Below are 26,315 nucleotides of genomic sequence, written 5' to 3' on the forward strand. Positions count from 1 at the left end.
AAAAAGTACATTTTGATCAATGGGTGAAGAAGGTGGAATATATGGCGGAGAAGGGTTAGTACCCACATTTTTCCTTTTTATAGGAATATGGTAGTCTTCTTGTAAGGTCATTTTCCTTTTCTCAGGAAGTTTGGCCTGAATATGTCAATTTTCTGGGTTATCCACAATCTCCTCCTGTTTCGGATCCGAAGGTGGAATATTGGTCCGAGGCTGTTTAGTTGCAGTACTTTCTTTAGATGCTGGTTTTGGCATCGAAAGTTTCAACTCCAAAGTTTTCGGTTCCGAAGATTTAGCCTTACGCACCAGTGGCACGGAGACCAGAAGGTGTTTTGATTTCGACGCCGAAGGATTCAGGTCGGCGCCGGCATGGGGACGGGTAGAGCTTGGGCCGGAAGGCTGTTCTTTATGTTTCGGGGCCGAACCCGAAGGTGGGGTGCTCAAAACTTTTTCTCAGTGCCGACCTTGGCCCAAAGGCAGAGGAGGGACCAGAGCCTCTGCTGGTACATTTTGTGACAAAGCAAACACAAGGAGATGATGGCCGGAGTGCTGAAACTTTTCAGACACTCACCCCAGGCACAGGGTCAAGACTGATTTGCATATAGCTGTGTCTGAATTGGGGTGGTAAAGTGAGCTAAAGAAGGATGATGGATTCAACCCAGATCTGTGACTGGGGGAGAGTGTTTGAAAAGTTTCAGCACTCCGTCCATCATCTCCTTGTGTTTGCTTTGTTCGCCCTAAGTTGTCAGGGTATGCCCAGACGTGGGTCCCTTGCTCACTTTGCCACTGGATTCAAGATAGCCTGGCTCATGAGGGCTGTTAGCCCGAAATCGGTCCAGGATGCTTGTTTCCGTTCCAGGGAAGACATGGCTTGGCAGTTCGGGCTGGACTGTTCCCATGAGGCACAGGGTCAAGACTGATTTGCATATAGCTGTGTTTGAACTGGGGTGGCAAAGTGAGCTAAAGAATGATGATGAATTCAACCCAGATCTGTGACTGGGTGTGAGTGTTTGAAAAGTTTCAGCACTCCGTCCATCTTCTCCTTGTGTTTGCTTTGTTCGCTCTAAGTTGGCAGGGTATGCCCAGACATGGGTCCCTTGCTCACTTTGCCACTGGATTCAAGCTAGCCTGGCTGATGCGGGCTGTTAGCCCGAAACCGGTCCCCGGATGCTTGTTTCTGGTCCAGGGAGGACATGGCTTGGCAGTTCGGGCTGGACTGTTCCCATGAGGCACAGGGTCAAGACTGATTTGCATATAGCTGTGTTTGAACTGGGGTGGCAAAGTGAGCTAAAGAATGATGATGATTTCAACCCAGATCTGTGACTGGGGGTGAGTGTTTGAAAAGTTTCAGCACTTCGTCCATCATCTCCTTGTGCTTGCTTTGAAACATTTCGTGACGTCGAGCCTAACAGTCACAGAGCGTCTTTTTCGATCGAAACGACTGACACGCCTCACAGTCTCTCTCGTCGTGTTCCGGGAATAGGCAAAGGTTGCACACTTTGTGCAAGTCAGTGTGCGGAAACTTAGCACGACATCCTGGACAGAACTTAAATGGAGTCCGATCCATCAGCTGCTACCGATCCTGGCGCGGATAGGGCCAACGGCCTTCCATGAATCTTCCGATCCAAGTTTTTCGAGTGTAAACGATACGCGGAGAATGGGAAACGTGATCGATAATGCCCTGGTGGGCATTCTAATATATAGACCCCCGGACCCTGCCGGGAGGTTTTTAGCCTCAATTGGTGACGCTGTTTCACCTTTTGTCATGAAACACAACCATTGATTGGTATTAGGTGATTTTAATATGCATATGGATACACCGGAAGACGTAGACTCAACCAGACTACAAGAGTAGCTGGAGATGCTAGAACTGGCTCCTTATGTACACTCCCCTACTCATGAAAAGGGTCATACCTTAGATCAGATCTTCTCCACGGTCAAATTAGGAATGAGCCAACCACTTCCCCTTGTGTGGTCTGACCACTTCCTCCTGGATTATTTAATTAAGAAGGAATCAAATCATCCCAAGGCCTCCAGGAAGTCCAAGATTAGGAATTGTAGACCTTTTTACTTAATTACATCTAAGGCACTGAGTAATGCCATCAATAAGCATCCGATATCTCTTAGTGGGGATCTAGAGGCGGATGTCGAGGGCCTGGACACCTGGCTCCAGCTCCGGGCAGGGGAACTTGCACCCCCTGTCTCACGTCTTGGGAAGCCCAGTCCTCTGCCCCTTGGTTTACAACTGCCCTTAAAGAAAGTATGAGTACTTGTAAACACCTAGAAAAGACCTGGCGGAAGCATTTTGACCCCAACGACAAAACGATTTATAAACAGGCGTTGAAGTCTTACTATAAACAAGTTCTCGAGGCATAAAAATCTTTTCTCTCCGCCAAAATCGAACTTGCAATGAACAAAAATATGGACATTTTTAAAACAGTCAGCGATTTTTCCTCCCCTGCAGTGGCAGCCAAGCCATTCATTCCTACTGAGGCATGGACTGGCCGCATGGCCTCATACTTTCATGATAAGATCAAAAGCATCCAGGAGTCTTTTCTGACAACACCTCTGGCGCTCAGTGATAGTGGTGTGCCTGACTCCCCACCAACACAAGTAAGAGAACCTTCTTTTGAACAGTTTCCAATGGTCTCCATGGAAAAATCCTTAGAAATCATGAAAGGCCTCAAATCCGGCTCTCCCTCCGACCCATGCCCTGCCTCCATTCTGGCATCAATAGCGGAGATTATTAATCCAGCGGTCAACCAGATCCTTAATCTCTATCTGAAGACGGGTCAGGTCCCACACAGGTGGAAAAGAGTTAAAATGTTGCACCTATTAAAAGAATCAACACTGGACCCAGAGTTAGCCTCTAATTACAGGCCAATATATCTGCTTCCTTTCTTTTCTAAGGCCCTGGAAAAAGTGGTGAATCATGTCACCACCGCATTTGTTGAAACTAACTCATTACTACACCAGAGTCAGTCGGAATTCAGGGCAAATTTCAGCACGAAGAAGGCGCAGCTGGAAGTATCGGAAGCCATAAAGGATGTTGTGGATAGGGGCGGCAAGGCCATACTGATATTGCTGGACTTATCTGGGGCTTTTGACACCGTCCCCAACGACCGATTCCTGCTGAGACTTCGGGAGTGTGAGTTTGAGGGTACAGCATTCAACTGGTTTGCCTCCTTTTTAAAGGACCGCCAGCAAACAGTATGGTCTCCACCTTTTGCTGCCCCTATCCCTCCTTTAGCGGTGGGTGTGCCTCAGGGCTCTATTTTGAGCCCCACACTTTTTAATATATATATGACACCCTTAGCGACTCTGGCCAAGGAACATGAAGCAAAATAGTATTGTACACGGACTATACGCAGCTGCTCTTCACCTGCAATAAAGATACGGATTTTAATGGAGACATGATAACAGCTGTCTAACAGAAGTATTCTCCTGGCTCCAGTGCAACCAGCTCAAATGCAATCCTGGTAAGTCAGAGATCACCTTCTTTGGCCACCGCCCCAGCAACGGCTGGCGCAGTTGGAGGACAGCTGACATGTCCCCCCTACAACTTCCATAAAGACAGTGAAAAATCTGGGGGTGAAGCTGGATGAGAATCTCTCCATGCAGGCACAGATCCAGACAGTGGCTGATTCCTGCTTTGGCATGCTCAAGATGCTAAAGCAGTTTCAGACTCTCCTGCGTATCACCCACAGAAAAATGGTGGTCCGTGCATTAATAGTCTCCAGGTTGGACTACGTGAATGTACTATACCTAGGGTTGCCAGAGTATTTACTGGCAAGACTGCAGGTGGCCCAGAATGCAGCAGCCAGAGCAATACTCATGCTTGGCCGCAGAGCACGTATGTCCACACAGTTGAAATCCCTACATTGGCTCCCAGACCGCAAGAGGGTCCATTTTAAGGCCATGGTTTTGGCTTTTAAGGCTCTCCACGGCATAGGTGCCAGGTACATTGTGAAGAGAGTCCAATTTTACCACCCTCACTGCACACTAAGGTCTTCAGCACTTCAGTTGGCACGAACCCCCAGAAACCTCCGAGCACGGATTGGGGGGACACTCTTTCCAGGTGCAAGCGACGCAATTGTGGAATAATCTGCCGATGGAATTAAGGATAACGCAGGATCTTCTTGCATTCAGGAAATCACTGAAAACTTGGTTGTTTCAGCTTTAATGCTCAATTTGGTGGTCACAGTGCACAGCGAATGCTGTCATCATGCCTCAGCACCGAGACACTCAATTGAGTAGCTCAGCGCTTTAATAATATCCATTTAACATAACAAAACTGTTGAGGGTAGTGGATTGCGCATCGAAGGGGGCCCGAAGAACGGTGCCGAACCGGAGCGCAACAATTCACATCAGAACCCAATGGTAGAAAAAAACAATCTAACAATGGAGTCAATGTCCATGCGCTCTATCACCGAAAGGAGGAGTCACCTACCTCGTGACTGGAAAGACTTCTACGAAGAAAAACAAAGTGCAAACATCCAAACCCAACACTAGATGGCGATCTATGCACAGCATATGATCTACAGCTCATATGCCTCGAACATAAAATTCCTAACTATAACTTATCCTTAACCTTTATTTTTTTCATTACAATTAAATTATTTTATTTTTTTAAATAAAAATGTGTCTTAAATCATAGTACCAAGTGTCATTCAGTTGAGTGTTGTTAAGTGGAGTGCCGTCGAGTATAGAGGATCACAGTGCCATGGAGTCTAGTGTCATAGAGACTTGTGCTGCAGAGTTGAGTGGAGTAGCGTACAGTGAAGTAAAGTGCACAGTGGAGTGGCGTGGTGTCTCATTGAGTGGAGTGGAGTGTCGTACAGTCGTATAGAGTAAACTACAGTGGCACACACCCGGATAGAGTGGAGTTCTACAGACTAGAGTGTTGTGTGGTAGAGTAGAGGGATGCAGAGTGTCGAGTGGAGTAGAATGAATTGGCATATACTGAAATACAGTGAAGTGGCACAGAGTGGAGTGACAGAGTTGAGTCGCATAAGGAGTTGGATAGAGAGGAGTAGCATCAAGTGGAGTAGTCTAGACTGGAGTGGCGTGGAGTAGAGTGAAATAGCATGCAATGGAGTGGTGTGGGGTGGCATACTGTGGCATAGTGAGGAGAGGCGTAGAGTAGAGTGGCATACTGTGGAGTAGCTCAGAGTGGAGTGGCATAGAGCTAGCATAGAGTGGAGTAGCACAGAGTGGACTAGCATAGACTTGAGTGACAGACTGGAGTGGTGTAGAGCGGAGTGTGGTATAGGGGAGTGGCGTAGAATGGAGTGGCATAGAGTGGAGAGGCGTGGAGTGGAGAAGCGTGAAGTGGAATGGCAAACAGTGGAGTTGCGTACAGTGGAACAATGTAGAGTGGAGGGGCGTAGAGTGGAATTGCTGAGTGGAGTAGCGTAGAGTGGAATGGCAAAATGGGATGGCACAGCGTGGAATGGCACAGCGTGGAATGGCGCAGAGTGAAATGGCGCAGAGTGGGGTGGCTTAGAATGCAGTGGCATTTAGTAGAATAGCATATACTGGAGTGGCGTAGAGTAGAGAGGCCTACAGTGGAATAGCATAAAGCGGAATAGCGTAGAGTGGAGTGGCATAGCATGGAATAGCATGAAATGTAGAAGTGTAGAGTGGAATGGCGTACAGTGCAGTGGTGAGAAATGGAGTGGCATACATAGTAACAATGAAGAGTGGTGTACAGTGGAGTGATGTATAGTGGAGAGGAATGGAATGGCATACAGTGGGATAGCATGGAGTGCAGTGGCATACAGTAGAATAGTATATACGGGAGTGGAGTAGACTGCAGTGGCATCCCTTAAGTTGGAGTGGCGTACGGATGTACATGAAATTTGGCAGGAATGTACAATATGGTGTGCAGAGTAACACAAGACAGTGATTTGCGCTGCCTCATGTTTCTCCAGATTTACCAAGATACCAGAGCCAAGCATGAGGGCCTTGTGTTGTTTTGTAAATTTAACTGAAGTATTGAGTTGCCCGTGCGAGACCATGATGGATGCAAGGGTAATGCAATACAGTAATAGATCTGGGCCTTGGTTATACATTGGGTCGTGGTATACCGCGATAACTTTGCGGTATACAGCAGTACATGGTGAGGACAAGCCGGTATATGATTGGCTAATGGCAGTCTTAACAAAATAAAAAGGCAGCCATATTATTTTTACTACACTTTGTCTGTGTTCTAGGTTAAGGCCTTAGATATAGGTAAGTAGTAGGTTTTTTTTGTTGTTCTCTGCCTATTGGCACGTTATTAAAGTGGTAATATGTAAGGAAGTTTATTTATATATATTTTTAAAAGTTTATAGAGTACCGTACTAGTACCTAGTAACTACTATGCTTTTTAAAAAAATGAAAAAACACTATGGTACACTATATGTGTGAAAGATAGTATAGAACAGTGTATTTTACAAATTTCTTTTTTTTTTTTAAACGTTAAGTAACGCAGTACTTCCTAGGTAGTACTGTGGTCCTCCATTATATATTTTTTAAATATATAGAAACTTATAAATAATTTTCCCTACTTATTACCACTTTAATAAAGTGTTAGTAGGTATGGAAAAAATCCAAAACCTAATACATACCTAGATCTCCAACTGCGCTGATACATTGGCACCCCTGAAGAAAGCCCCAGGCAAGCGACACGCCAAGAAAGCCGGATGGTTCTCTCCCGCCCTTAATGAGTCCAGATGCACCTGTAGATGGCTCGAGAAGAGGTGGAGGAGCAGCAAGACCCCGGAAGACCACACAGCCTTCAAGATCGCTGTCACCGCCACCTCATTAGAACAACAAAGGAAGTGGCCCTACAAGAAAGAATCAATGCCAACGCACTCAACAGTAAAGAACTTTTTGCTGTGGTCAAAGAATTCACCAGATCCAGCACTAAAACAGCAGACATCCCACCTGCCCAAGACCACTGCAACAACCTCGGCACATTATTCCACCACAAAATTAAGGAGATATATGACAGCTTCAACATTCTCGAAACTCAAGATTCTCCCACCCCACCGGCAACCACTGCACCCAACGACACCAAACCCCAACACTCCACTCACTGCTGAGGACACCCTCAAGATCATGAAGAACATCCACTTCGGAGCACCCTCGGACCCCTGCCCGCACCACATCTTCACCAAAGCCGGCACCACCATTGCCCCCGAACTCTGCCACACCATCAACTGTTCCATCAACTCTGCCACCTTCCCGGAAGACTGGAAAAACGCGGAGATCAATCCCTTGCTGAAGATACCCTCTGCTGACCCAACGGACCTCTCTCACTTATTCCCTTCCAAACCAAGGTCATCGAAAAGCCATCAACCCGCAACTTTCTGAGTTCATCGAAGTGAACCACATCCTGGACCTCTCCCAATCCAGCTTCCGAAGCAACCGCAGCACCAAGACCGCCCTCCTCGACACCACAGGTGACGTCCGCCGCCGCCTCCTACACAGAGGCAAAACTGCAGCCTTCATCCTCCTGGACCTCTCGGCCGCCTTCGATATCGTCTCTCACCACACCCTATGCGCAAGACTCCACGATGCCGACATCTGCGACAAAGCCCTGGAATGGATGAGCTCCTTCCTCACTGGCCGAACACTGTGAGTCAGACTACCACCCTTCCACGCTGAACCCACAGATATCTGGTGCGGAGTGCCTTATGGCTCCTCCCTGAGCCCCACTGTCTTCAACATCTACATGGCTCTGCTCACAGCCATCGTCAGGAACCATGAACTCAACATTGTCTCCTATGCCGACGGGACCCAGCTGATTCTCTCCCAAACCATTGAACCAACAGTTGCCAAGAACAACTTCCATGATGGGAGGAAGGCTGTCGCCACCTGGATGAAGAACAGCTGCATCAAGCTCAACTCAGAGAAGACCGAAGTCCTCATCATGGGCTCCACCCCCTCTGCCTGGGATGACTCCTGGTGGGCCGCAGAACATGGAACCCCCCACACCCACATCCACGTACGAAACCTCTACATCATCCTGGACTCCTTGCTCACCAGGAGCCACCAGATCAACGCCATCTCATCATCCTGCTTCCACACGTTATGCCAGCTCCAAAATATTTTCAAGCTCCCCACACACACACCTACAAAGCCCTACATGACGTGGGACATTCGTACCTTAACCACTGCCTCACATTCCACGCACCTATCAGAGACCTCTGCCCAGCCCATGTGGCCTTGGCTACAGTCCCATGTATCCGCAAGACCACGGCTGGAGGGAGATCCTTCTCCTATCTCGCAGCAAATACCTGGAACACCCTGCCTCTCCACCTCAGGCAATCACAATTACTGCCTCAATTCAGGAAGGACCTCAAGACCTGGCTCTTCGACTGAACCACAGCGCCTTCGACGGACCAGCAGTCACTCCCCCAAACACGCAGCTCCTTGAGACCCTTACGGGTGAGTAGTCGCGCTTTACAAGTCACCTGATTGATTGATTGATCTAAGGCCCTAATACAAAACTCAGCCAAAGTGTACTTAAAACAACATGGCTGCCTTTAACTTTTGTAAAGGCAGTCATTAGTCAACTCCATAATGCCTTGTCATTGGCATGTACTGTGTGCAGTACCTTCACGAAATTTTTTGCAAACTTACCGCAAAAACAGATATCTATAATTTAAAATACCTTACAACACTGAAAATACTTACCCTACTTACCTATACTACCAAAAAATGATAAACTGTACACCCTAATCTATAATCCTGCCACATTTCATGTAAATTCAACTGTGCGTCTGCCCGCTATGGGTGAGTACAAAGTCTATGGAAAATGCATTGGTGCCAAAATGTGTTTTGGGACCCCCCCCCCTTTATTCTTTGCACCCTCTTAACAAATCTCCACAAAACTTTGCATCGTCTGCCAATGTAGAAAAAGGAATAGGGCTGCAAACTTTTGTACAGATTTGTCAAAAGGGCGCAAAGATATTAACAGTCGAAAAATTGAGGAAGTCCCATCTCTGGGAATCCTAACTTTAACTACAGAGTTGTTAGCGCCGCTCTGTAACAAAGTTCCTTGATTCCTTTTTTTGCAGGGGACTCTAGGGTGGGGTGACCTGCATGGATCCCACTAGAGTTTCTTATCCAGAATGCCCTTCAAACCTCAATCTTTGGCTAAAATCAAAAAATGTCCTTATACTTCTGTAAGGGAAACTTCTAGAAACTGCAGGAATCCACAACATTTCTACTGCCAAGCATTCCCACAAATTTCCCCATCAAAACGTACTCCACTTGTGCGGCTGGGCCTGGCGTCTGTGACAGGAACAAACCAGGGACCATGCGAAGTCAATATGTGCACCACTGTCACAATCACCTGCTACAGACCAAAGTGCACTTACCATACATCACGGTCACAGTGTCCGGCAGGCTGCTGTGATACACCTCATATTTGTAAATTTTCTCATCATATCCTTCCTGAACTTCCACAGTTTTCTTGGCCTGGTAGGTTCCGTCAGGGTTTGGCAAGAGTTCGCTCGATTCCCAGGGCATCTCTACACCATTCCGGACCCATTTCACCTCAATTTCTCTGGGATAAAATCCATAAGCGTAGCCGGTCAGAAAAGTGTGATCGCCTTTCTTTCTGCGTGTAACCATTGTTTGAGGAGCAACTGGAAGGAAACACAAAAAGTAGAATTACACAACAATCACAACATTGGGTTCTACCCAGTACATTATTTGGAAACACATACCAGTGACACTTTTCTTCAGCACATGCTTTGACTACCCCCTTTTCCGACACTTCCAGGACGCCATGTGCACCTGCACAAAGGTGGAACCTGGTTAGAGGGGCTGCTAGAAGAAGCCTCACCACAGTCATTTTGGATCACAGGCTCCACTACATTGGTAGCTCCATCCTACTAAGAGCTGAGGATGCTACTAGGAGCTCAAGGAAAGGACCAAAGAAGGTGACCGATGTTGGGGCCCACCCACAGAGGCTCGATGGAGGGGAAACAAGATGAAGATTACAGGGAACCTCACATTTAGCCCTTATAATTAATTTATCACACTGCAACTTTAGCTGTGCTGCACTGAAAGGACTGTGTTTAGTAAGAATCAGAAAACCTAATTGTTTCTATGAACTGAGCTCATGCAATTATTTTAAGAGTAAGACAGACAAATATTGTTTGAAAAATATGATCAAGTGAGCTCCCCGTCAGCATGTTTCCTGTTACCGTACCTTGGCTGTGACAAATGGGAGGGGATAATTTTAAGGCTTAGACAAAACTCCTTGAGGGGGAGCGACTGTATCAGATAAGATGTTACTAGCTTAAGGTGACCCTAAGAAAGGATCAGACATATCAACAGACGGGCGAAATGTGACAAAGGACCAGGTCCTCAAATCCACCAGTACACAGGAACAATCAGAAATGCTTGTATGTGTGATGATAAATACAGCAACGAGTAACAGGCTCACACACTTACAACTATGAGCAATAAACCTGCACTTCTAACTACAGATAATAAACACACACAACCGTGAGTAATAAACTCTCCAACAACTGAGAATAAACTCACATTTACAACTAATAAATTCAGACAGATGAATAATGCATCACTATTTATCTAGAGCACAGGAACACCCATCAAAGTGCCCTTTCACAGGGATGATAAGTGTGGTGACCAGAAGAAAAGGTGCAACTATAGAATCAACGTAATGTGAGCTATTGGCGGCCCTGGCGGGGGGGTTCCTGTTTGGCCCTGGATCGTGGTCTCTTTCCCCCTCCTCCCTACGACTCCGGCCGCACATTTCGGGCGGCGATAACTTGTCATATGCCGAGTCTCCACGCTAGCTGCCTGTCCCTGCTGACTTACTGCTCCCCGATTTAGCTTGATGACTTCCCACTGTGGAGCCTACTTGTGGGGGCGTGAGGAATCCTTGACTACCAGGAGCCGCCATGGGCAGAGCGGACAGATTGGCAAAGGCCCCAGCCACCCAGACGAAGATGGACCGCTTTACTACCTCAGAGGTGGGGGCTACTGGGGGTGTGGTTGAACCAGGGGCCCGCCCGTCCGCAGACTTGGCCACCATCCTCCAGGCCATCCACTCATCCCAGACCTCGGTGGAGGGAAAAATCGCAGAAGTACGAGTCGACTTGACTCATTCGGCAGGACCTCCTTAACGCCACTGCCCGGAATACAGAGACTGAAACCCGTATCTCCACTGTTGAAGATGACGTTCAGCAACTTAAGGGGCAGGTGGCCCGTCTTCAGTCGCAAGCTCAGGAGCTCCACCGCCGGGCAGAGGATGCTGAAAACAGATCTCAACGCAATAATCTCCACCTGGTGGGCTTTCCGGAAGGAGTGGAGCAGGGCCGTGCGGTGGATTTTCTGGAGAAGTGGCTGTGGTCGTTGGTCCCGAGGGACTCTCTCTCTCCATGGTTTGTGATCGAGCGGGACCACCGGTCTTTGGCCCCGAGGCCGGTGCCGAGTGCGCCCCCCCGCCCATTCATCATGCGTATTCTCAATTTCAAGGATCGTGACACTGTCCTGGCCAAAGCCCGCGAGGTCCAGGGCCAGCGCCGCTCCTTTGGGGAGGTCAAGCAAAAGCGGAGGGCACTCAACGTTCAATACCGGCTTCTCTTCCCGGCTCGCCTGTGCGTGGTGTTTGCGAACAAGACTCTTTGACGATCCGACGGTGGCCTGGACCTGGGCGACGGAGGAGCACCCTCTGAGGGCTGGAGATCGGGTGCTGGACCAGGGGAAGGTGGAAGGCGGTCCTGACCTCCACTTTCGAGCCATGGTCAAAGTTCTGTACGCCCTCCCGAGGGCTCGTGTTCTAGTAAATTGGAGTCCTGTCGGAACACTTCTCGGTCTGCAGGGGGACGAGGCAGGGTTGCCCCCTCTCTCCCCTGCTTTTTGCTTTAGTGATGGAGCCCTTGGCGACCTTGATGCGGTCTTGCGAGCGGGTGCGGGGATGGGAATGGCCTGGCGCTGAACCGGATAAAATCGCCCTCTACACGGACGACGTCCTCATCTATTTGGTGGATCCTGCCCGGTTCGGGCCCCACTGTTTACGTATCCTGCAGTCCTTCGAACAGGCATCAGGCCTTCGTTTGAATCCCAACAAATCGGTCCTGGTTTCCCTTCACCTCTCACGGGAATGTTTTGACTGGCAGTCTGAAATACCTTTACGTCGTCAATCATTCAAGTACTTGGGGATCTGGGTGACCATGTGTACTGCTCGATTTTCCCGGCCTTCTTGTGTTGAAGGGTGATTAATGTGACTTCAGTCTCTTACCATCCAAGTCTAAGGGTTAGAGTAGTGAATGGAGCCTATTTACTAGGCACTTCGACATGATCCTGTGCTCTTCCCCGTGGATCAGGGCTTGCACACATGGCCTAGGGGATAGATTCGTTAGTATTAGGGATAACCTGTCCTGTAGGGAGGGTATTTCATGGAGCCGTGCTGAATTCAGGCCTGGTAGGCCTTAAACGGGAGAGACTCCATCTTTCTTTCTGCTCCGGCAGCTTGGGATGCTTCTAGGTCAAATGTAATGTTTTAGTTATGAGGTGTTATTCGCTTGGAGAGAACCGGTTCAGGCCGGCCCTTATCGAAGGATTGTATTTTTCTTCATGCCGAAGACACTACATCAGGCCGGCCGGCTGGGAACGTGTCCTTGGTAAGGGGAGGTACAAGAATTTGGTGGGCGGCAGGTTACGGGCCGGAATTTTCCATGAGGAAACGCACCTCTATATTAGTGAAAGTCCGAGGCAGTTACTTGGCACTTGTTTCAGTCCGTAGGCGGCATCTAGCCGTTAGCAGTAAAGCTTCTACTTATTCCAGGGAAGACAGACGCCATCTTGAAGGCGGAGAACAACCGAGAGACAGATACTCTCCTAGCAGAATAGCCAGAGAGGAGAGAGTAGCCGATAAGGAAGAGGTCCCAGTGACTCGGAGAAGGGTGACTTCCAGGCGAGCCGAGGCACAGACGAGAAGGGAACCTAGATGACCACGGAGTGCAGGCTACACACTACTAAGGTGATGTCGACCCTTTCTTATTAGAGCGTACAACTTAACCTTTCACTTTTCTTTGCAGGTTATGTGTTATATTGTAATGTTATGTGATTGCGTATGTAATGAGTAATAAAGTACCCAGTTTGTAGTGAACCAACATGTGCTGCGTGTTCTTGTACAAGAGGGTAGCCTATTCTTCTAGTCAGCTGTGACTTGACATGAACAGATGTTAACCCTGATCAGGTAAGTGGTAACTGAATAAGGGAGAGAGGAGCCCCTCGAACCAGAGAACAGGCTGTGCTCGAACTGGCAGTCCTTGTGTGATCTGATGAATAGTGAGACTGATTCCCTTGTTGTATGTTATGGTGATCATAGGATGAACTTGTGCTGATACTGCCGTCTGGGTAGAGAGGTCTGGATCCGTATGGGATCGCGAGGCCGCCGATTGTGCTGATACTGCCGTCTGGGTAGAGAGGTCTGGATCCGTATGGGATCGCGAGGCCGCCGATTGTGCTGATACTGCCGTCTGGGTAGAGAGGTCTGGATCCGTATGGGATCGCGAGGCCGCCGATTGTGCTGATACTGCCGTCTGGGTAGAGAGGTCTGGATCCGTATGGGATCGCGAGGCCGCCGATTGTGTCTGAGACTGCCGTCTGGGTAGAGAGGTCTGGATCCGTATGGGATCGCGAGGCCGCCACTTGTGATACTGTCGTATGGGCAGAGAGGTCTGGATCCGTATGGGATCGCGAGGCCGCCACTTGTGATACTGTCGTATGGGCAGAGAGGTCTGGATCCGTATGGGATCGCGAGGCCGCCACTTGTGATACTGTCGTATGGGCAGAGAGGTCTGGATCCGTATGGGATCGCGAGGCCGCCACTTGTGATACTGTCGTATGGGCAGAGAGGTCTGGATCCGTATGGGATCGCGAGGCCGCCGATTATAAGAGGTCTTGGTATATATGAGTAGGAATCCCCTGTCCTTAGGTGGTATATACATGTGGTTACTTATTGTGAATAGGCCCTAGGGAGGGGGTAACGTTCTGGCTGGGTTAGAGAGGCTCTGATGAGCGGGTTCTATCTGATCCGAAAACCCAAGCAGAACATTTGGCGTCACGAACCGTTTACGACACCTGTGTGCGTTGTGGTTGTATCGTGTTTGCTTTCGGCGCGTGCGTGGTTTTGTTTGTATATTATTTGTGGTATAATTGTGTGTATAGTTTTTCTTCTTCTTTCTTTTCTTTTTCTTCTTTCTTTTCCGAGATGTTTTCTAGAAAGTCGAAATCTACTTTTAAGTTGCCCGTTGATATTCCCGGCTGGGATTCAACGCCTTATGAAGCCTTAGCCCTTGAGTGGGCTGATTCTACTGGTTTGAGTGAGAATTGGAATTCTTTTTTGGAGCTGGCGGAGCCGGCTAATGTGATTACTTGTTTACAGAAGGCACCCGTATCGAAGGGTGATGAGATTCCCGTTTTGGGGCGCAGAGGTTGGATTGTTCTATCTGCGTACAGGATTCTGCATGAGAGGTTGTTGAAGTTACAGACATCACATAAGGATGTGGAAGCGAACTTTGTTGAGATTCAGAATGCTCATACTTTGTTGCGGTGTCAAAATAAGTTGCTTGCTGACAAGCTTGAGACTTACCAAACTATTGCCGAAAGGGCGGCTGTGCGAATTGCTCGTTATAAATACAAGAATCGGCGTGGTCGGGTTTCGACGCGAAAGGTGCGTCTGGTCGTGGCAAAAGCCGGACTAGATTGGAATCCTGATGAATGGGATGGTAATATCTGGAACTCGAGTGATTCTTGTTCCTCGGGTGAGGAGTCTGCCAAGCGCGAGTCCTCTCGCTCCGGCCGTGGTTGTAAGTCTGCTTCTTGCGCCTCTGATGGTGCTCCCCGTGATTGCGCTCGTCCTTCGAGTGGGGTCGATGCTTCTTGCACTGATTGTTCCTCTACATGTACTGATCGAGCTCCTTCTGATGCTCGTCCCGCGGTCTCGGTGCATCCGGTTTTTCGACGAAAGTTGCAGCAGGCTCCCAATGCTCCGAATGGTGTTTCTTTAGACTCTTTGGAGGATTTTACTCAACAAGAAATTAGTGATATTTTGCAGCGATTTCGGCAGCGTGCTGGTGAGACCTTACTCACTTGGATAGTGCGCCTTTATGAACTGGGCGCTGCTGGCATTATGTTGGATACTGGCGATTGTTTGAAGTTTTGTTCCTTGAGTTCGGATTCTACTGTACAGGATCATTTTCGTAACTTTCATGGTGGTGGTCAAATTTCTTTGCTTCAATTGGCGACTGAGGGTTGTAATCAAAAATATCCTACTGAGTCTGACTGGCCTGTGAATGACAAACCGTGGTATACTTTGCGCGACGCTGCACAACGTCTCAAAGAGGAGGTGATGAAAACGGCAATTTTTCTGGGTACTGCTGACAGGTTGCTTGATGGTTTGTTGACATCTTCTGTGCGGAATCGTATCATTCGTTCTTCCCCTGTTGCCTATAAGCAGGTCATGATGACTTTATTGATTAATCAGACTGGTAACGTGTTATCTACGGTGCTGGAATCGGTACGCCAACTCGGTGAGTTGGGTGAGTGGTTTAAACCTGAACGGCAGTCCCGGCCTGACACTCGTACTCCTGGTGACAATAAACTTACTAGACGTGATATCTTTTCCGGTCTTATGGCCGATGGTGTGCGGAAGGAGGACATTGACGGTGAGACTACTACTCGTTTGTGGGAAATGTTTCGCAAACGTGGCTTAGATCGCAAGGAGGGTGCCCGGCGTGTTCGGACGACTGAGTGTGATCGTGGTTGTTCTGACGGTAGCGGTGATGACGACCGCCGTGGGCGCTCTGATCGTCGTGATGATCGACGTTATGTACGTGATTTGTCCCCCCGTCGTGAGAGAGACAGAGAGAGAGAGGGGGAAAGAGAAAGGGGGAGAGATGATTATGTTAACAGCAGACGTAGAGATGATAGGGATCAATCCCCTGAGTTGAGAAGGAGAGAGGATCGACACAGTTTGGCCGATCGAAACCCGCAGTACAATGCAGAAGACAGGAATCCATTTCGTAATGGGAATGGATATGAACAGGAGGTATCGATACCTAAGAAACGTGAGAGTCTTTATCCTGATTTATCTTGGTACACAGAATGCAGTAAAAATGACTAGGAAATAGGTCAAGCTCCAGTACACAGATGGGCTCACAGAGATAATAGACCCTATGTAGATATTGATATTTATTGAAGACATCGTAATATCCAAAGGGCCCGAGCATTGGTAGATACAGGAGCGGAGGCCACTCTTATTCATGGAAAATCAAAGAAGTTTAAAGGTCAGCCTTTTACAATTACCGGATTAGGTGGAAAGGAAACTCCCGCAGTTCAAACTTTACTTGAAATGAGAATAGGTAGAATCCCTAGAAAAGAATACTCTGTATTAGTGGTGCCACTCTTAGAATTCATAATTGGAATTGATATTTTGAAAGGAATGACTTTGCATTTAGATGATGGATGTTACCAATTTGGAACTACACATTATATATCGTCCAGGCCTGTACGGGTTGGTCGTTTAAGAATGCCCCCCATAAAAGTTCCCCAGGCGACAAAAGTGGTTTGTCAGAAGCAGTATCGTATTCCAGGTTGTCATGAAGAGATTAGTACCACTATTCAGGAGTTGGTGGATGCAGGAGTTATAACCCCAGTTACTTCTGCTTGGAATAATCCTGTTTGGCCTGTACGTAAGAGTGATAATTCTTGGCGCATGACTGTTGATTATCGAGAATTGAATAAACACACACCCTCTTTGACTGTTGCAGTACCGGATGTTATTACCCTAATTGAAAGAATCCAAAAACATCCAGGTACATGGTATGCGTCCATTGATATTGCTAATGCTTTCTTTTCTATCCCAATTGCCCCTGAGTGTCAGGAACAATTCAGTTTTACGTGGAACGGGCGTCAGATGACGTTTAGAAGTCTTCCTCAGGGCTATGTGCATAGTCCTACGATATGTCACCGGCTGGTGGCAGAGCATTTGGCTGAGGTACCAGTTCAGCCGCAAATTCAGATATGTCACTATATTGATGATATTTTGATCCAAGGCGAAACACAAGAGGAAGTTCAGACCCAATTAGACAGAGTCATTGAGTGCCTGCGTGAGAAAGGTTGGGAAATCAACCCGGATAAATTACAAGGTCCGTCCCAGGCTGTGAAATTTTTGGGTATTAATTGGCATGAGGGGCACCGAGAAGTGATCCCTCAGGTTAAACAGAAAATTCTTGATTTTGCAGTTCCGAGGAATAGGAAAGAAGCCCAAAGCTTCATTGGTTTGTTTGGTTTCTGGCGCCAGCATATTCCTCATTTGAGTCAAATATTGGCCCCTTTGTACCGTGTCACTCGTAAAAAGAACGCATTTGAATGGCAGAAACCACAGCAAGATGCGTTCAGTCTGGCAAAAGAAGCAATTCAGCATGCTCTGGATTTATGGCCTGTATGCGATGGTGATGTGGATTTGAATGTGTCTGTACAAGGCCTTTATGCGAATTGGAGTTTGTGGCAGAAACAAGGCAAGAGTAGATTACCGTTAGGTTTCTGGACCAAAAAGTTACCTGATGCTGGTGAGCGTTATACACCTTTTGAGAAACAGTTACTTGCATGTTATTGGGCTCTGGTGGATACCGAGCAGTTGACTTTGGGACATGATATAGTTTTGCGACCTGAAATTCCTATCATGCAGTGGGTTATGAGTTCGCCGAAAACTCACCGAATTGGACACGCTCAAGAGGCGAGTGTGATTAAATGGAAATGGTATATACAAGACAGGGCACGTGTGGGACAAAAAGGAGTTGCATCTTTGCATGAGCAGGTGGCACGGGCGCCATCGACTGAGACTGAGAGTGAATGTTCCGTACCTTTAGTACAGGAGTCTCCTGTTAAGTGGGGTAGACCTTTTGATGATTTGTCCGCTGAGGACAGAAATCATGTCTGGTTTACGGATGGTTCAGCAAGGTTCATAGGGACGAAACGGCATTGGAAGGCGGTGTCCTATAATCCGATCACACAAAAATTGCTGAGTACAACTGGTGAGGGTAAGAGCAGTCAATTTGCTGAACTCTATGCTGTTTATCAAGTTCTGAAACAAGAGTTACCTGGCACATGTCATATTTTCACCGATTCTTGGTCTACTGCCAATGGACTGGCAGTTTGGTTACCGACTTGGCATTCCCATAATTGGAAATTGCATTCAAAAGAACTGTGGGGAAAAGAATTATGGCAGGAGATTTGGGAAATGCTCCCACAGAGTACTGTTACCATCTTCCATGTGGATGCTCATACCCCGATAGACTCTCTTGACAAATTTTTTCATAACATTGCAGATGAGAAATCTAAAATTGCTGAGGCAGTGGTGGACAGGCAAGATTCTGATATTGCAGGATTGGCGAAATGGGCCCACCAGAAAGCAGGACACTTTGGAGAGAAAGCCACTAGCAGGTGGGCTGCTGATCGAGGAATTTATATTCCCCTAGATTTAATCAAAAATGTTATTTTACATTGTCCCATTTGTCAGCATATCAGGCAGCGCAAAGTGCCCCAAATTGTTAAAGGTCATTTACATCGCGGGAAATTGCCCGCTCAAATTTGGCAGATTGATTACATCGGTCCACTTCCTATGAGTAGTAATTGTCAATATGTTTGCACTATTGTTGATACATACAGTGGCCTGTTGGTGGCCTTTCCCTGTAAGCAAGCTACCCAATTGAATACTATTAAAACATTAGAATTAATTATAACAATATTGAATGGGTGTTTCATATACCATATTATCCACAGGCCTCGGGTCTTGTGGAGAGGTTGAATGGCCTGCTGAAGGACCAATTACGAAAATTAACAGATGACAAGTATAAGAATTGGCGAGACTTTTTGCCTCAAGCGCTATTGATTTTGAATAATCGTCCTTTTCTAAATGCTGAATCCCCACTTATGCGTTTGTTTCCTCCGAATGTTAATGCTAAGCCCAATGAAATCAGAGAGACTGTGATGTACTGGGAAATTACTCCCGGAGCTTTGGCTCCATGTAGAGCGACCCCAGGGTCGGCAGGTTTAGACTTGCATGCCATGGATGACACCGTTATTAAAAGTAAGGATCGGGTCATCATTGAAACTGGTGTTGGTGTTCATATACCAACTGGGAATTTCGGATTAATCGCCCCTAGATCGGGGCTGGCTGTAAAAGGCATTCAGGTGCTTGGAGGAATCATTGACAGTGATTATCAGGGAGAGATTAAGGTGCTCCTGCTGAATAGCAGTGAGGTTGACTTACTGATACATCAAACTGACCGAGTGGCTCAATTGCTAATAATGCCTGTTTTCAGTGGTGAGATAACGAAAGGCACTGCCCCAACGTTGCTAACTGTACGAGGCCAGAAAAGTTTTGGCTCCACAGATAATCCTGGGGCCAGAGTTTGGGTGCAGTCGCCTAAGAATCCCCCTGAACAAGCAGAGGTCATTGCAACCGGTCAAGACAATACCATTTTAGTTATGAGACCAGGGAAAGATAGCTGGGAAGCAGTCCCGGCTGACAAATGTTACTTACGAGAATGAATAATGCCTGTATTTGATTCTCTTTCAGATCATTCTTTGGACTGTTGCTGCAGGATGTGTCGGCGTTGGACTCCTTTTGGGTTGGTACGACGAGAGAGGAGGGATCCCATCAACCCGGGATGAGTTGAGAACCCGAGTGTCGCGTTCCTTCGCTGCGTGGGATTCGTCGTCGAACTTTTGGACTTCATTAGCGAAACGGGTGACTAAAGCCCCTCATTTCTGCCTGACACCGATGAGATCAGTGAATGACATTCTGGCGACTTGTTTGGTTGCTCTCCCTGCTTCGTTGGAGACTTTGACTCATATTTTCAATATATCGAATGCTCGCCCCAATGTTCTTCTGGGCGATTTTGCTACCCATGAGTATTGCCCCTTGTGTACTGAACTGTCAGACCCGATACCCCCCATCCAGTCCCAAATAGTTACCTATAATATCACACAGGGTGATTTGTGTTTTTTCCTTACGTGTAATCCTAGTGCAATTTCTGAATGTATGCGTTTAAAATTGAAAGGTGCCACTTCATTCACCGCTCATGAACGAACTTTGTGCCTTCAAAGGACACCGAAAACATGTACTTCTGTTCAGAATAACATGACTTGCAAGAGTTTGGTAGTTGCCCCCAGTCATTATCGCACGATGTTACTACCTGCCGGATGGCTTTTCTCATGTGGTAATACTTCCTGGCCATATGTCCCCGCAAATATTTCTGGAGGCCCTTGTGCCATTACTAGACTGAGTTTATTGATGTTCTCATCACATCCGAATGCCAACTCTCGTGTGATTCGAGATACAGTGAGGATACAGGAGGATTGTGACTCATCTTTGCATTTATATTCTAAGTCTGAATACCTTAGCCTGGCTATTTCAATTATTGGTGTTCCTGCTTTGGCAGTTTATAATGCCAAATCTATTGAGAAAATGGCCTGCTGGATGGTGAGGTCCATTAATCATACTTCTACAGTCCTGTCTGACATGCTATTAGACGCCCAGGGTGAACGCAGAGCTATCTTGCAAAATCGAGCGGCCATTGATTATCTTTTGCTTAAACATGGACACGATTGTTCTGATTTTGAGGGTCTTTGTTGTTTTAACTTGTCTGATCATACACAATCCATTCGAGCTCACATTGATAAGCTACATGACTTGACAGAAGAAGTTAGAAAACACCTTGACCAGGGCTGGTTTGACTGGCTCTTTAATTGGTTACCTGATTTGTATATGTTACGTCAAATATTAGGAGGTATTCTGATTACTATCGCCATTTTGATTTCTATCTGTTGCTTTATTCAGTGTATTCCTTCACTACTTCAATTCTGCACACCTGGTACTAGACATAGATCAGTTAGTTTTGTTTCATATTATTCTTCCACAGATGTTAGTTCTGTTTAATGGATGTATAATAGACTGAAGTCAAGGGTGAAATGTACTGCTCGATTTTCCCGGCCTTCTTGTGTTGAAGGGTGATTAATGTGACTTCAGTCTCTTACCATCCAAGTCTAAGGGTTAGAGTAGTGAATGGAGCCTATTTACTAGGCACTTCGACATGATCCTGTGCTCTTCCCCGTGGATCAGGGCTTGCACACATGGCCTAGGGGATAGATTCGTTAGTATTAGGGATAACCTGTCCTGTAGGGAGGGTATTTCATGGAGCCGTGCTGAATTCAGGCCTGGTAGGCCTTAAACGGGAGAGACTCCATCTTTCTTTCTGCTCCGGCAGCTTGGGATGCTTCTAGGTCAAATGTAATGTTTTAGTTATGAGGTGTTATTCGCTTGGAGAGAACCGGTTCAGGCCGGCCCTTATCGAAGGATTGTATTTTTCTTCATGCCGAAGACACTACATCAGGCCGGCCGGCTGGGAACGTGTCCTTGGTACGGGGAGGTACAAGAATTTGGTGGGCGGCAGGTTACGGGCCGGAATTTTCCATGAGGAAACGCACCTCTATATTAGTGAAAGTCCGAGGCAGTTACTTGGCACTTGTTTCAGTCCGTAGGCGGCATCTAGCCGTTAGCAGTAAAGCTTCTACTTATTCCAGGGAAGACAGACGCCATCTTGAAGGCGGAGAACAACCGAGAGACAGATACTCTCCTAGCAGAATAGCCAGAGAGGAGAGAGTAGCCGATAAGGAAGAGGTCCCAGTGACTCGGAGAAGGGTGACTTCCAGGCGAGCCGAGGCACAGACGAGAAGGGAACCTAGATGACCACGGAGTGCAGGCTACACACTACTAAGGTGATGTCGACCCTTTCTTATTAGAGCGTACAACTTAACCTTTCACTTTTCTTTGCAGGATTATGTGTTATATTGTAATGTTATGTGATTGCGTATGTAATGAGTAATAAAGTACCCAGTTTGTAGTGAACCAACATGTGCTGCGTGTTCTTGTACAAGAGGGTAGCCTATTCTTCTAGTCAGCTGTGACTTGACATGAACAGATGTTAACCCTGATCAGGTAAGTGGTAACTGAATAAGGGAGAGAGGAGCCCCTCGAACCAGAGAACAGGCTGTGCTCGAACTGGCAGTCCTTGTGTGATCTGATGAATAGTGAGACTGATTCCCTTGTTGTATGTTATGGTGATCATAGGATGAACTTGTGCTGATACTGCCGTCTGGGTAGAGAGGTCTGGATCCGTATGGGATCGCGAGGCCGCCGATTGTGCTGATACTGCCGTCTGGGTAGAGAGGTCTGGATCCGTATGGGATCGCGAGGCCGCCGATTGTGCTGATACTGCCGTCTGGGTAGAGAGGTCTGGATCCGTATGGGATCGCGAGGCCGCCGATTGTGCTGATACTGCCGTCTGGGTAGAGAGGTCTGGATCCGTATGGGATCGCGAGGCCGCCGATTGTGTCTGAGACTGCCGTCTGGGTAGAGAGGTCTGGATCCGTATGGGATCGCGAGGCCGCCACTTGTGATACTATCGTATGGGCAGAGAGGTCTGGATCCGTATGGGATCGCGAGGCCGCCACTTGTGATACTGTCGTATGGGCAGAGAGGTCTGGATCCGTATAGGATCGCGAGGCCGCCACTTGTGATACTGTCGTATGGGCAGAGAGGTCTGGATCCGTATGGGATCGCGAGGCCGCCACTTGTGATACTGTCGTATGGGCAGAGAGGTCTGGATCCGTATGGGATCGCGAGGCCGCCGATTATAAGAGGTCTTGGTATATATGAGTAGGAATCCCCTGTCCTTAGGTGGTATATACATGTGGTTACTTATTGTGAATAGGCCCTAGGGAGGGGGTAACGTTCTGGCTGGGTTAGAGAGGCTCTGATGAGCGGGTTCTATCTGATCCGAAAACCCAAGCAGAACACCATGCTACCTGAGCTCAGCTGGGCCTTCAACGTCACTCCACTGGTGAAGCGGGCCAAGGTGGACCTCCAGAGGTGGCAGTCGCTGCCCCTCAACCCCATGGGGAGGGTGGCCCTTTTTAAGATGCTGGCGCTTCCCCGCTTTCTTTACATGCTTCAAAACACCCCTTTGTGCTTTCCCAGGGCCTGGTTCCGTGAACTTGATGGCTTAGTCACCAAGTTCCTATGGAGAAGGGGTAGGTCCAAGCCAGCGCACAGTACTTGCAGGATCCCCTCGTTCGACGGGGGTTAGGGGATGACTCACATTTACCTATACTACCTGGCCACACGACTTCTTACCATACATGACTGGTTCAACGGGGGTGGTCCGATCCGGCCTATAGGCTCGAACTGGGGGAGCTGGGCCTCGCCAGAATTCAATCCTTCCTGTATGGGACCCCGATTCCCTCCCGTCTCCCGGAGGTGACACGCTCGGTGTTACTGGCCTGGCAAGCAGCACTGCGCCACACCAACTGGACATGCACATTGACCCACTGTACGCCCCTGTGGCACAGGACCTGGCTTAGGGAGGTGACTGGTCTTCGGGGTTTCGAAGCTTGGGACCTTATAGGCATTACGCAGCTTGGGGACGTCTGGGTGGGGGATCCTATGCGCTCCTTCGAGGATCTCCAAACCAGGTACTCATTGCACCGCTCACAATTTTTTCGCTACCTCCAGCTGCGACACGCCCTTCGCTCGCACCTCACAACAGGCACGCGGTTGCCAGCTCACAGCCCACCCGAAGCCCATATCATGTTTGGGGACCTGGGGAAAGGTGGCATCTCCCGCATTTATCGTACAATGATTAACAATTCCCCAACTTCCTTGGACTGACTGCAGGCGCAATGGGTGGACTGGGTGGGCCCCTTGGAGGAAGAGGACTGGCGTGACGCCCTTATGGCCCCTAGAACGGTCACCGCCTCTGCCAGGCTGCGTTTGGTGCAGCTCTACTACTTGCATGCCGCATATCTCACTCCTGTACGCCTTTATCGCACAGGGCTTAGTCCGTCCCCAGCCTGTACCAGGTGTGGATGTGACCCTGCTGACTTCTTCCACATGGTCTGGACCTGTTCCCTCTTGGCGGAATTTTGGCAGGGCATCGAAGACGAACTCTCCGAGGTTCTGGGGTGGGAGATTCCTCACGACCCTAAACACACGCTCCTGAGACATTGCCGCCTCTTGGAAATGCCCCGAACCCCCGCGTTTGGGGCGTTGGCGAAATGGGGTAGACTGGTGCGCCATGCAGGAGAAGGTTATGTATGCAGCACGGGTTGCCCTAAGAAATACCGCAGAATTTGGGGGAAATGGTTGGGAGGGGGCGGGGGTCTGACTGTGGGGGGGTTCGGCTAATTACATTCCACCTTTGCCTATTGATGTTTGTACGTTGGACATTGGGAAACTGTGACTATGATCCTCAATCATTGCAATACGGTGCAGATTGGCTGGTGTACTATTTCTGTAAAATGAATAAAACTTATTTATCAAAAAAAGATGGGACCACAGGTGTACTAAAGGTGGTGTACCCCTGGATAAAGACTGGCTTCAGGCACTACGCTTCCTGAAACAGGCAGATATGATGACTGCAAAAGGACCTGCAACAACATGGATCACTACACTTGGTGCCATTCTGGACATTAAGCTTTCTCTTCAGTCGAAAACAGTGTGGTCCATCTGATTGTTTAATCAATGATCTGATAGATTGGGAAGCGATCGGCTGGTATCAGAAGCATGAGATACTCGCATTGACCTCAGGCTCCTATAAGGGTTCTCGATGGCTTGGTGTATTGCGCACAAGCTGAAGGTGTTCTGGTGCACGCCTGTGCACGAGGGAGGAAATCTTCTGTACTCGATGCTGATGAAGCTATTGGCAAGTTCCTCATTCGAGAGTTGCATCTGATGTAGTCACATGGACCGCCGGGTCCCTCTGTCTCCACGCTCCTGGATGCCCCTCTGTATGACTGAATACCAGTGTCTAACCTCCCACATCCGGTAGGTGAATTTATTAATGAATGTTTCGTCTGTTTCCAGTCTCTGCTTCTGTGGAGTTTTGTGACCCCCACCACATACACCACAGAAGGGGGGACAGATCACTGGACCTTCATCTCCACTGTTGTTTATTGCCATTGGTGCCTCAAATCAGTTCTCCCCTCTGCTGTTAGTGGATTCACAGCACTGTCGTAGATCTTTAAACTCTCTGTTGGCAAATTTGGTTTTATCTTTGAAGCTCTGCAGTGTCCCCTGCTCTTCTCCCTCTGAGGATAAAGCCATTTCATAGATCTCAAATTGATCATAACCGTACCTATTTCCTGATCCTCTGCTGGATTATAAGGCTGTCGGTTATCATTAACCACTGACTCCACTGGTGGCCACATCTTCTTTTCAAATAAAAAATGTAGGCAAGGGTATTTTCTAAAGATTTGACTCGGGAACAGTTCGTTGGTGGTTAATACTAAGAACACACATGAATGGACAAGGGCAGCCATGATCTACCATATCTCCTACGTGATTTACGATCCCTGTCGTATCAGACCTACAGTTACTACCTAGATGTATATCTAGAATTGCCTCTGATATAGGGTCTGGCTGGTGCACAGATGGAAACTCGAGGCTATATCTGACTGATCTTCTTCTTAAATGTAGTCTCAATGTGGTTTGGCATTTATCAGAACCCCTTTCAGAGGGCCGAAGGACACAAAGGGGCTACTGGGCCCAACCGAGGGGTTGAGGCCTTTTACTCTTGATGTTCTGTGGCATTGGCCTACTATGGATCCTGAGCAACTGAACCAAGCACCCCTTCCGCACTTCACTCTTAGGGATTGCTGTAGAAGAGCAATCAAAGGCTCCCTCAGGGGAGATGGGGGCTGTGAGTGTAGATTCAGGTGAATGACATGGCTCATAACTCATTATGTGTGCAGTATGAACAATAAATCAATGTCCAGTCTAATACTTACTTTCATAAGAAACAGAATTTTACTTCTAAATCTACTGATGCAAAGGATTAACGGCATTCATGAGCAATAACACAATCCCCTTGTGGTTGGGGCACTAGTCGTTTTCAGGCAAATCCCTGTCCCACCCTACGTCTTATAACGTGGTGAGGGTTATTACCCATTCACAGATGGCTGCATCCAGGTAATGCATTCTAGTCCGTCGTACTCAAGAGTTCCCCTTTGACACCATAGGAATTAATCAAAAGTGTCTATGGTACCTCAGCACCGTTAGCAAACAGTCCCCCGGGGCTTCAAAGGCCCAGGTCTAATCTTACCCACGCCAGCGGTAAGGCAGTGTTCAGCGATGCAGTGAGTACTTTCTCAAGGCCGGCGCTCACGAGTCCTGATCTTGTGCGGCTAACTCGGGCTGCACATAATGCACCCGGCGG

General features: G+C 48.0%; 1 protein-coding gene across 4 annotated transcripts in view; it reads right to left on the bottom strand.

Moving 5' to 3' along the window:
• Positions 1 to 26,315, bottom strand: part of LOC146869794 (patr class I histocompatibility antigen, A-2 alpha chain-like) — a 144,441-nt gene that overhangs the window by 62,876 nt on the left and 55,250 nt on the right. For all 4 annotated transcript variants that reach the window (XM_085616034.1, XM_085615819.1, XM_085615896.1 and 1 more), the window contains one exon: positions 9,369 to 9,638. In XM_085616034.1, coding sequence (XP_085472160.1) covers positions 9,369 to 9,638 — 270 coding nt within the window. The remainder of the gene's footprint in view (positions 1 to 9,368; positions 9,639 to 26,315) is intronic.

Source organism: Triturus cristatus, chromosome 1_1, assembly GCF_964204655.1.
Source record: "Triturus cristatus chromosome 1_1, aTriCri1.1, whole genome shotgun sequence".
Taxonomy (NCBI): Eukaryota; Metazoa; Chordata; class Amphibia; order Caudata; family Salamandridae; genus Triturus; species Triturus cristatus.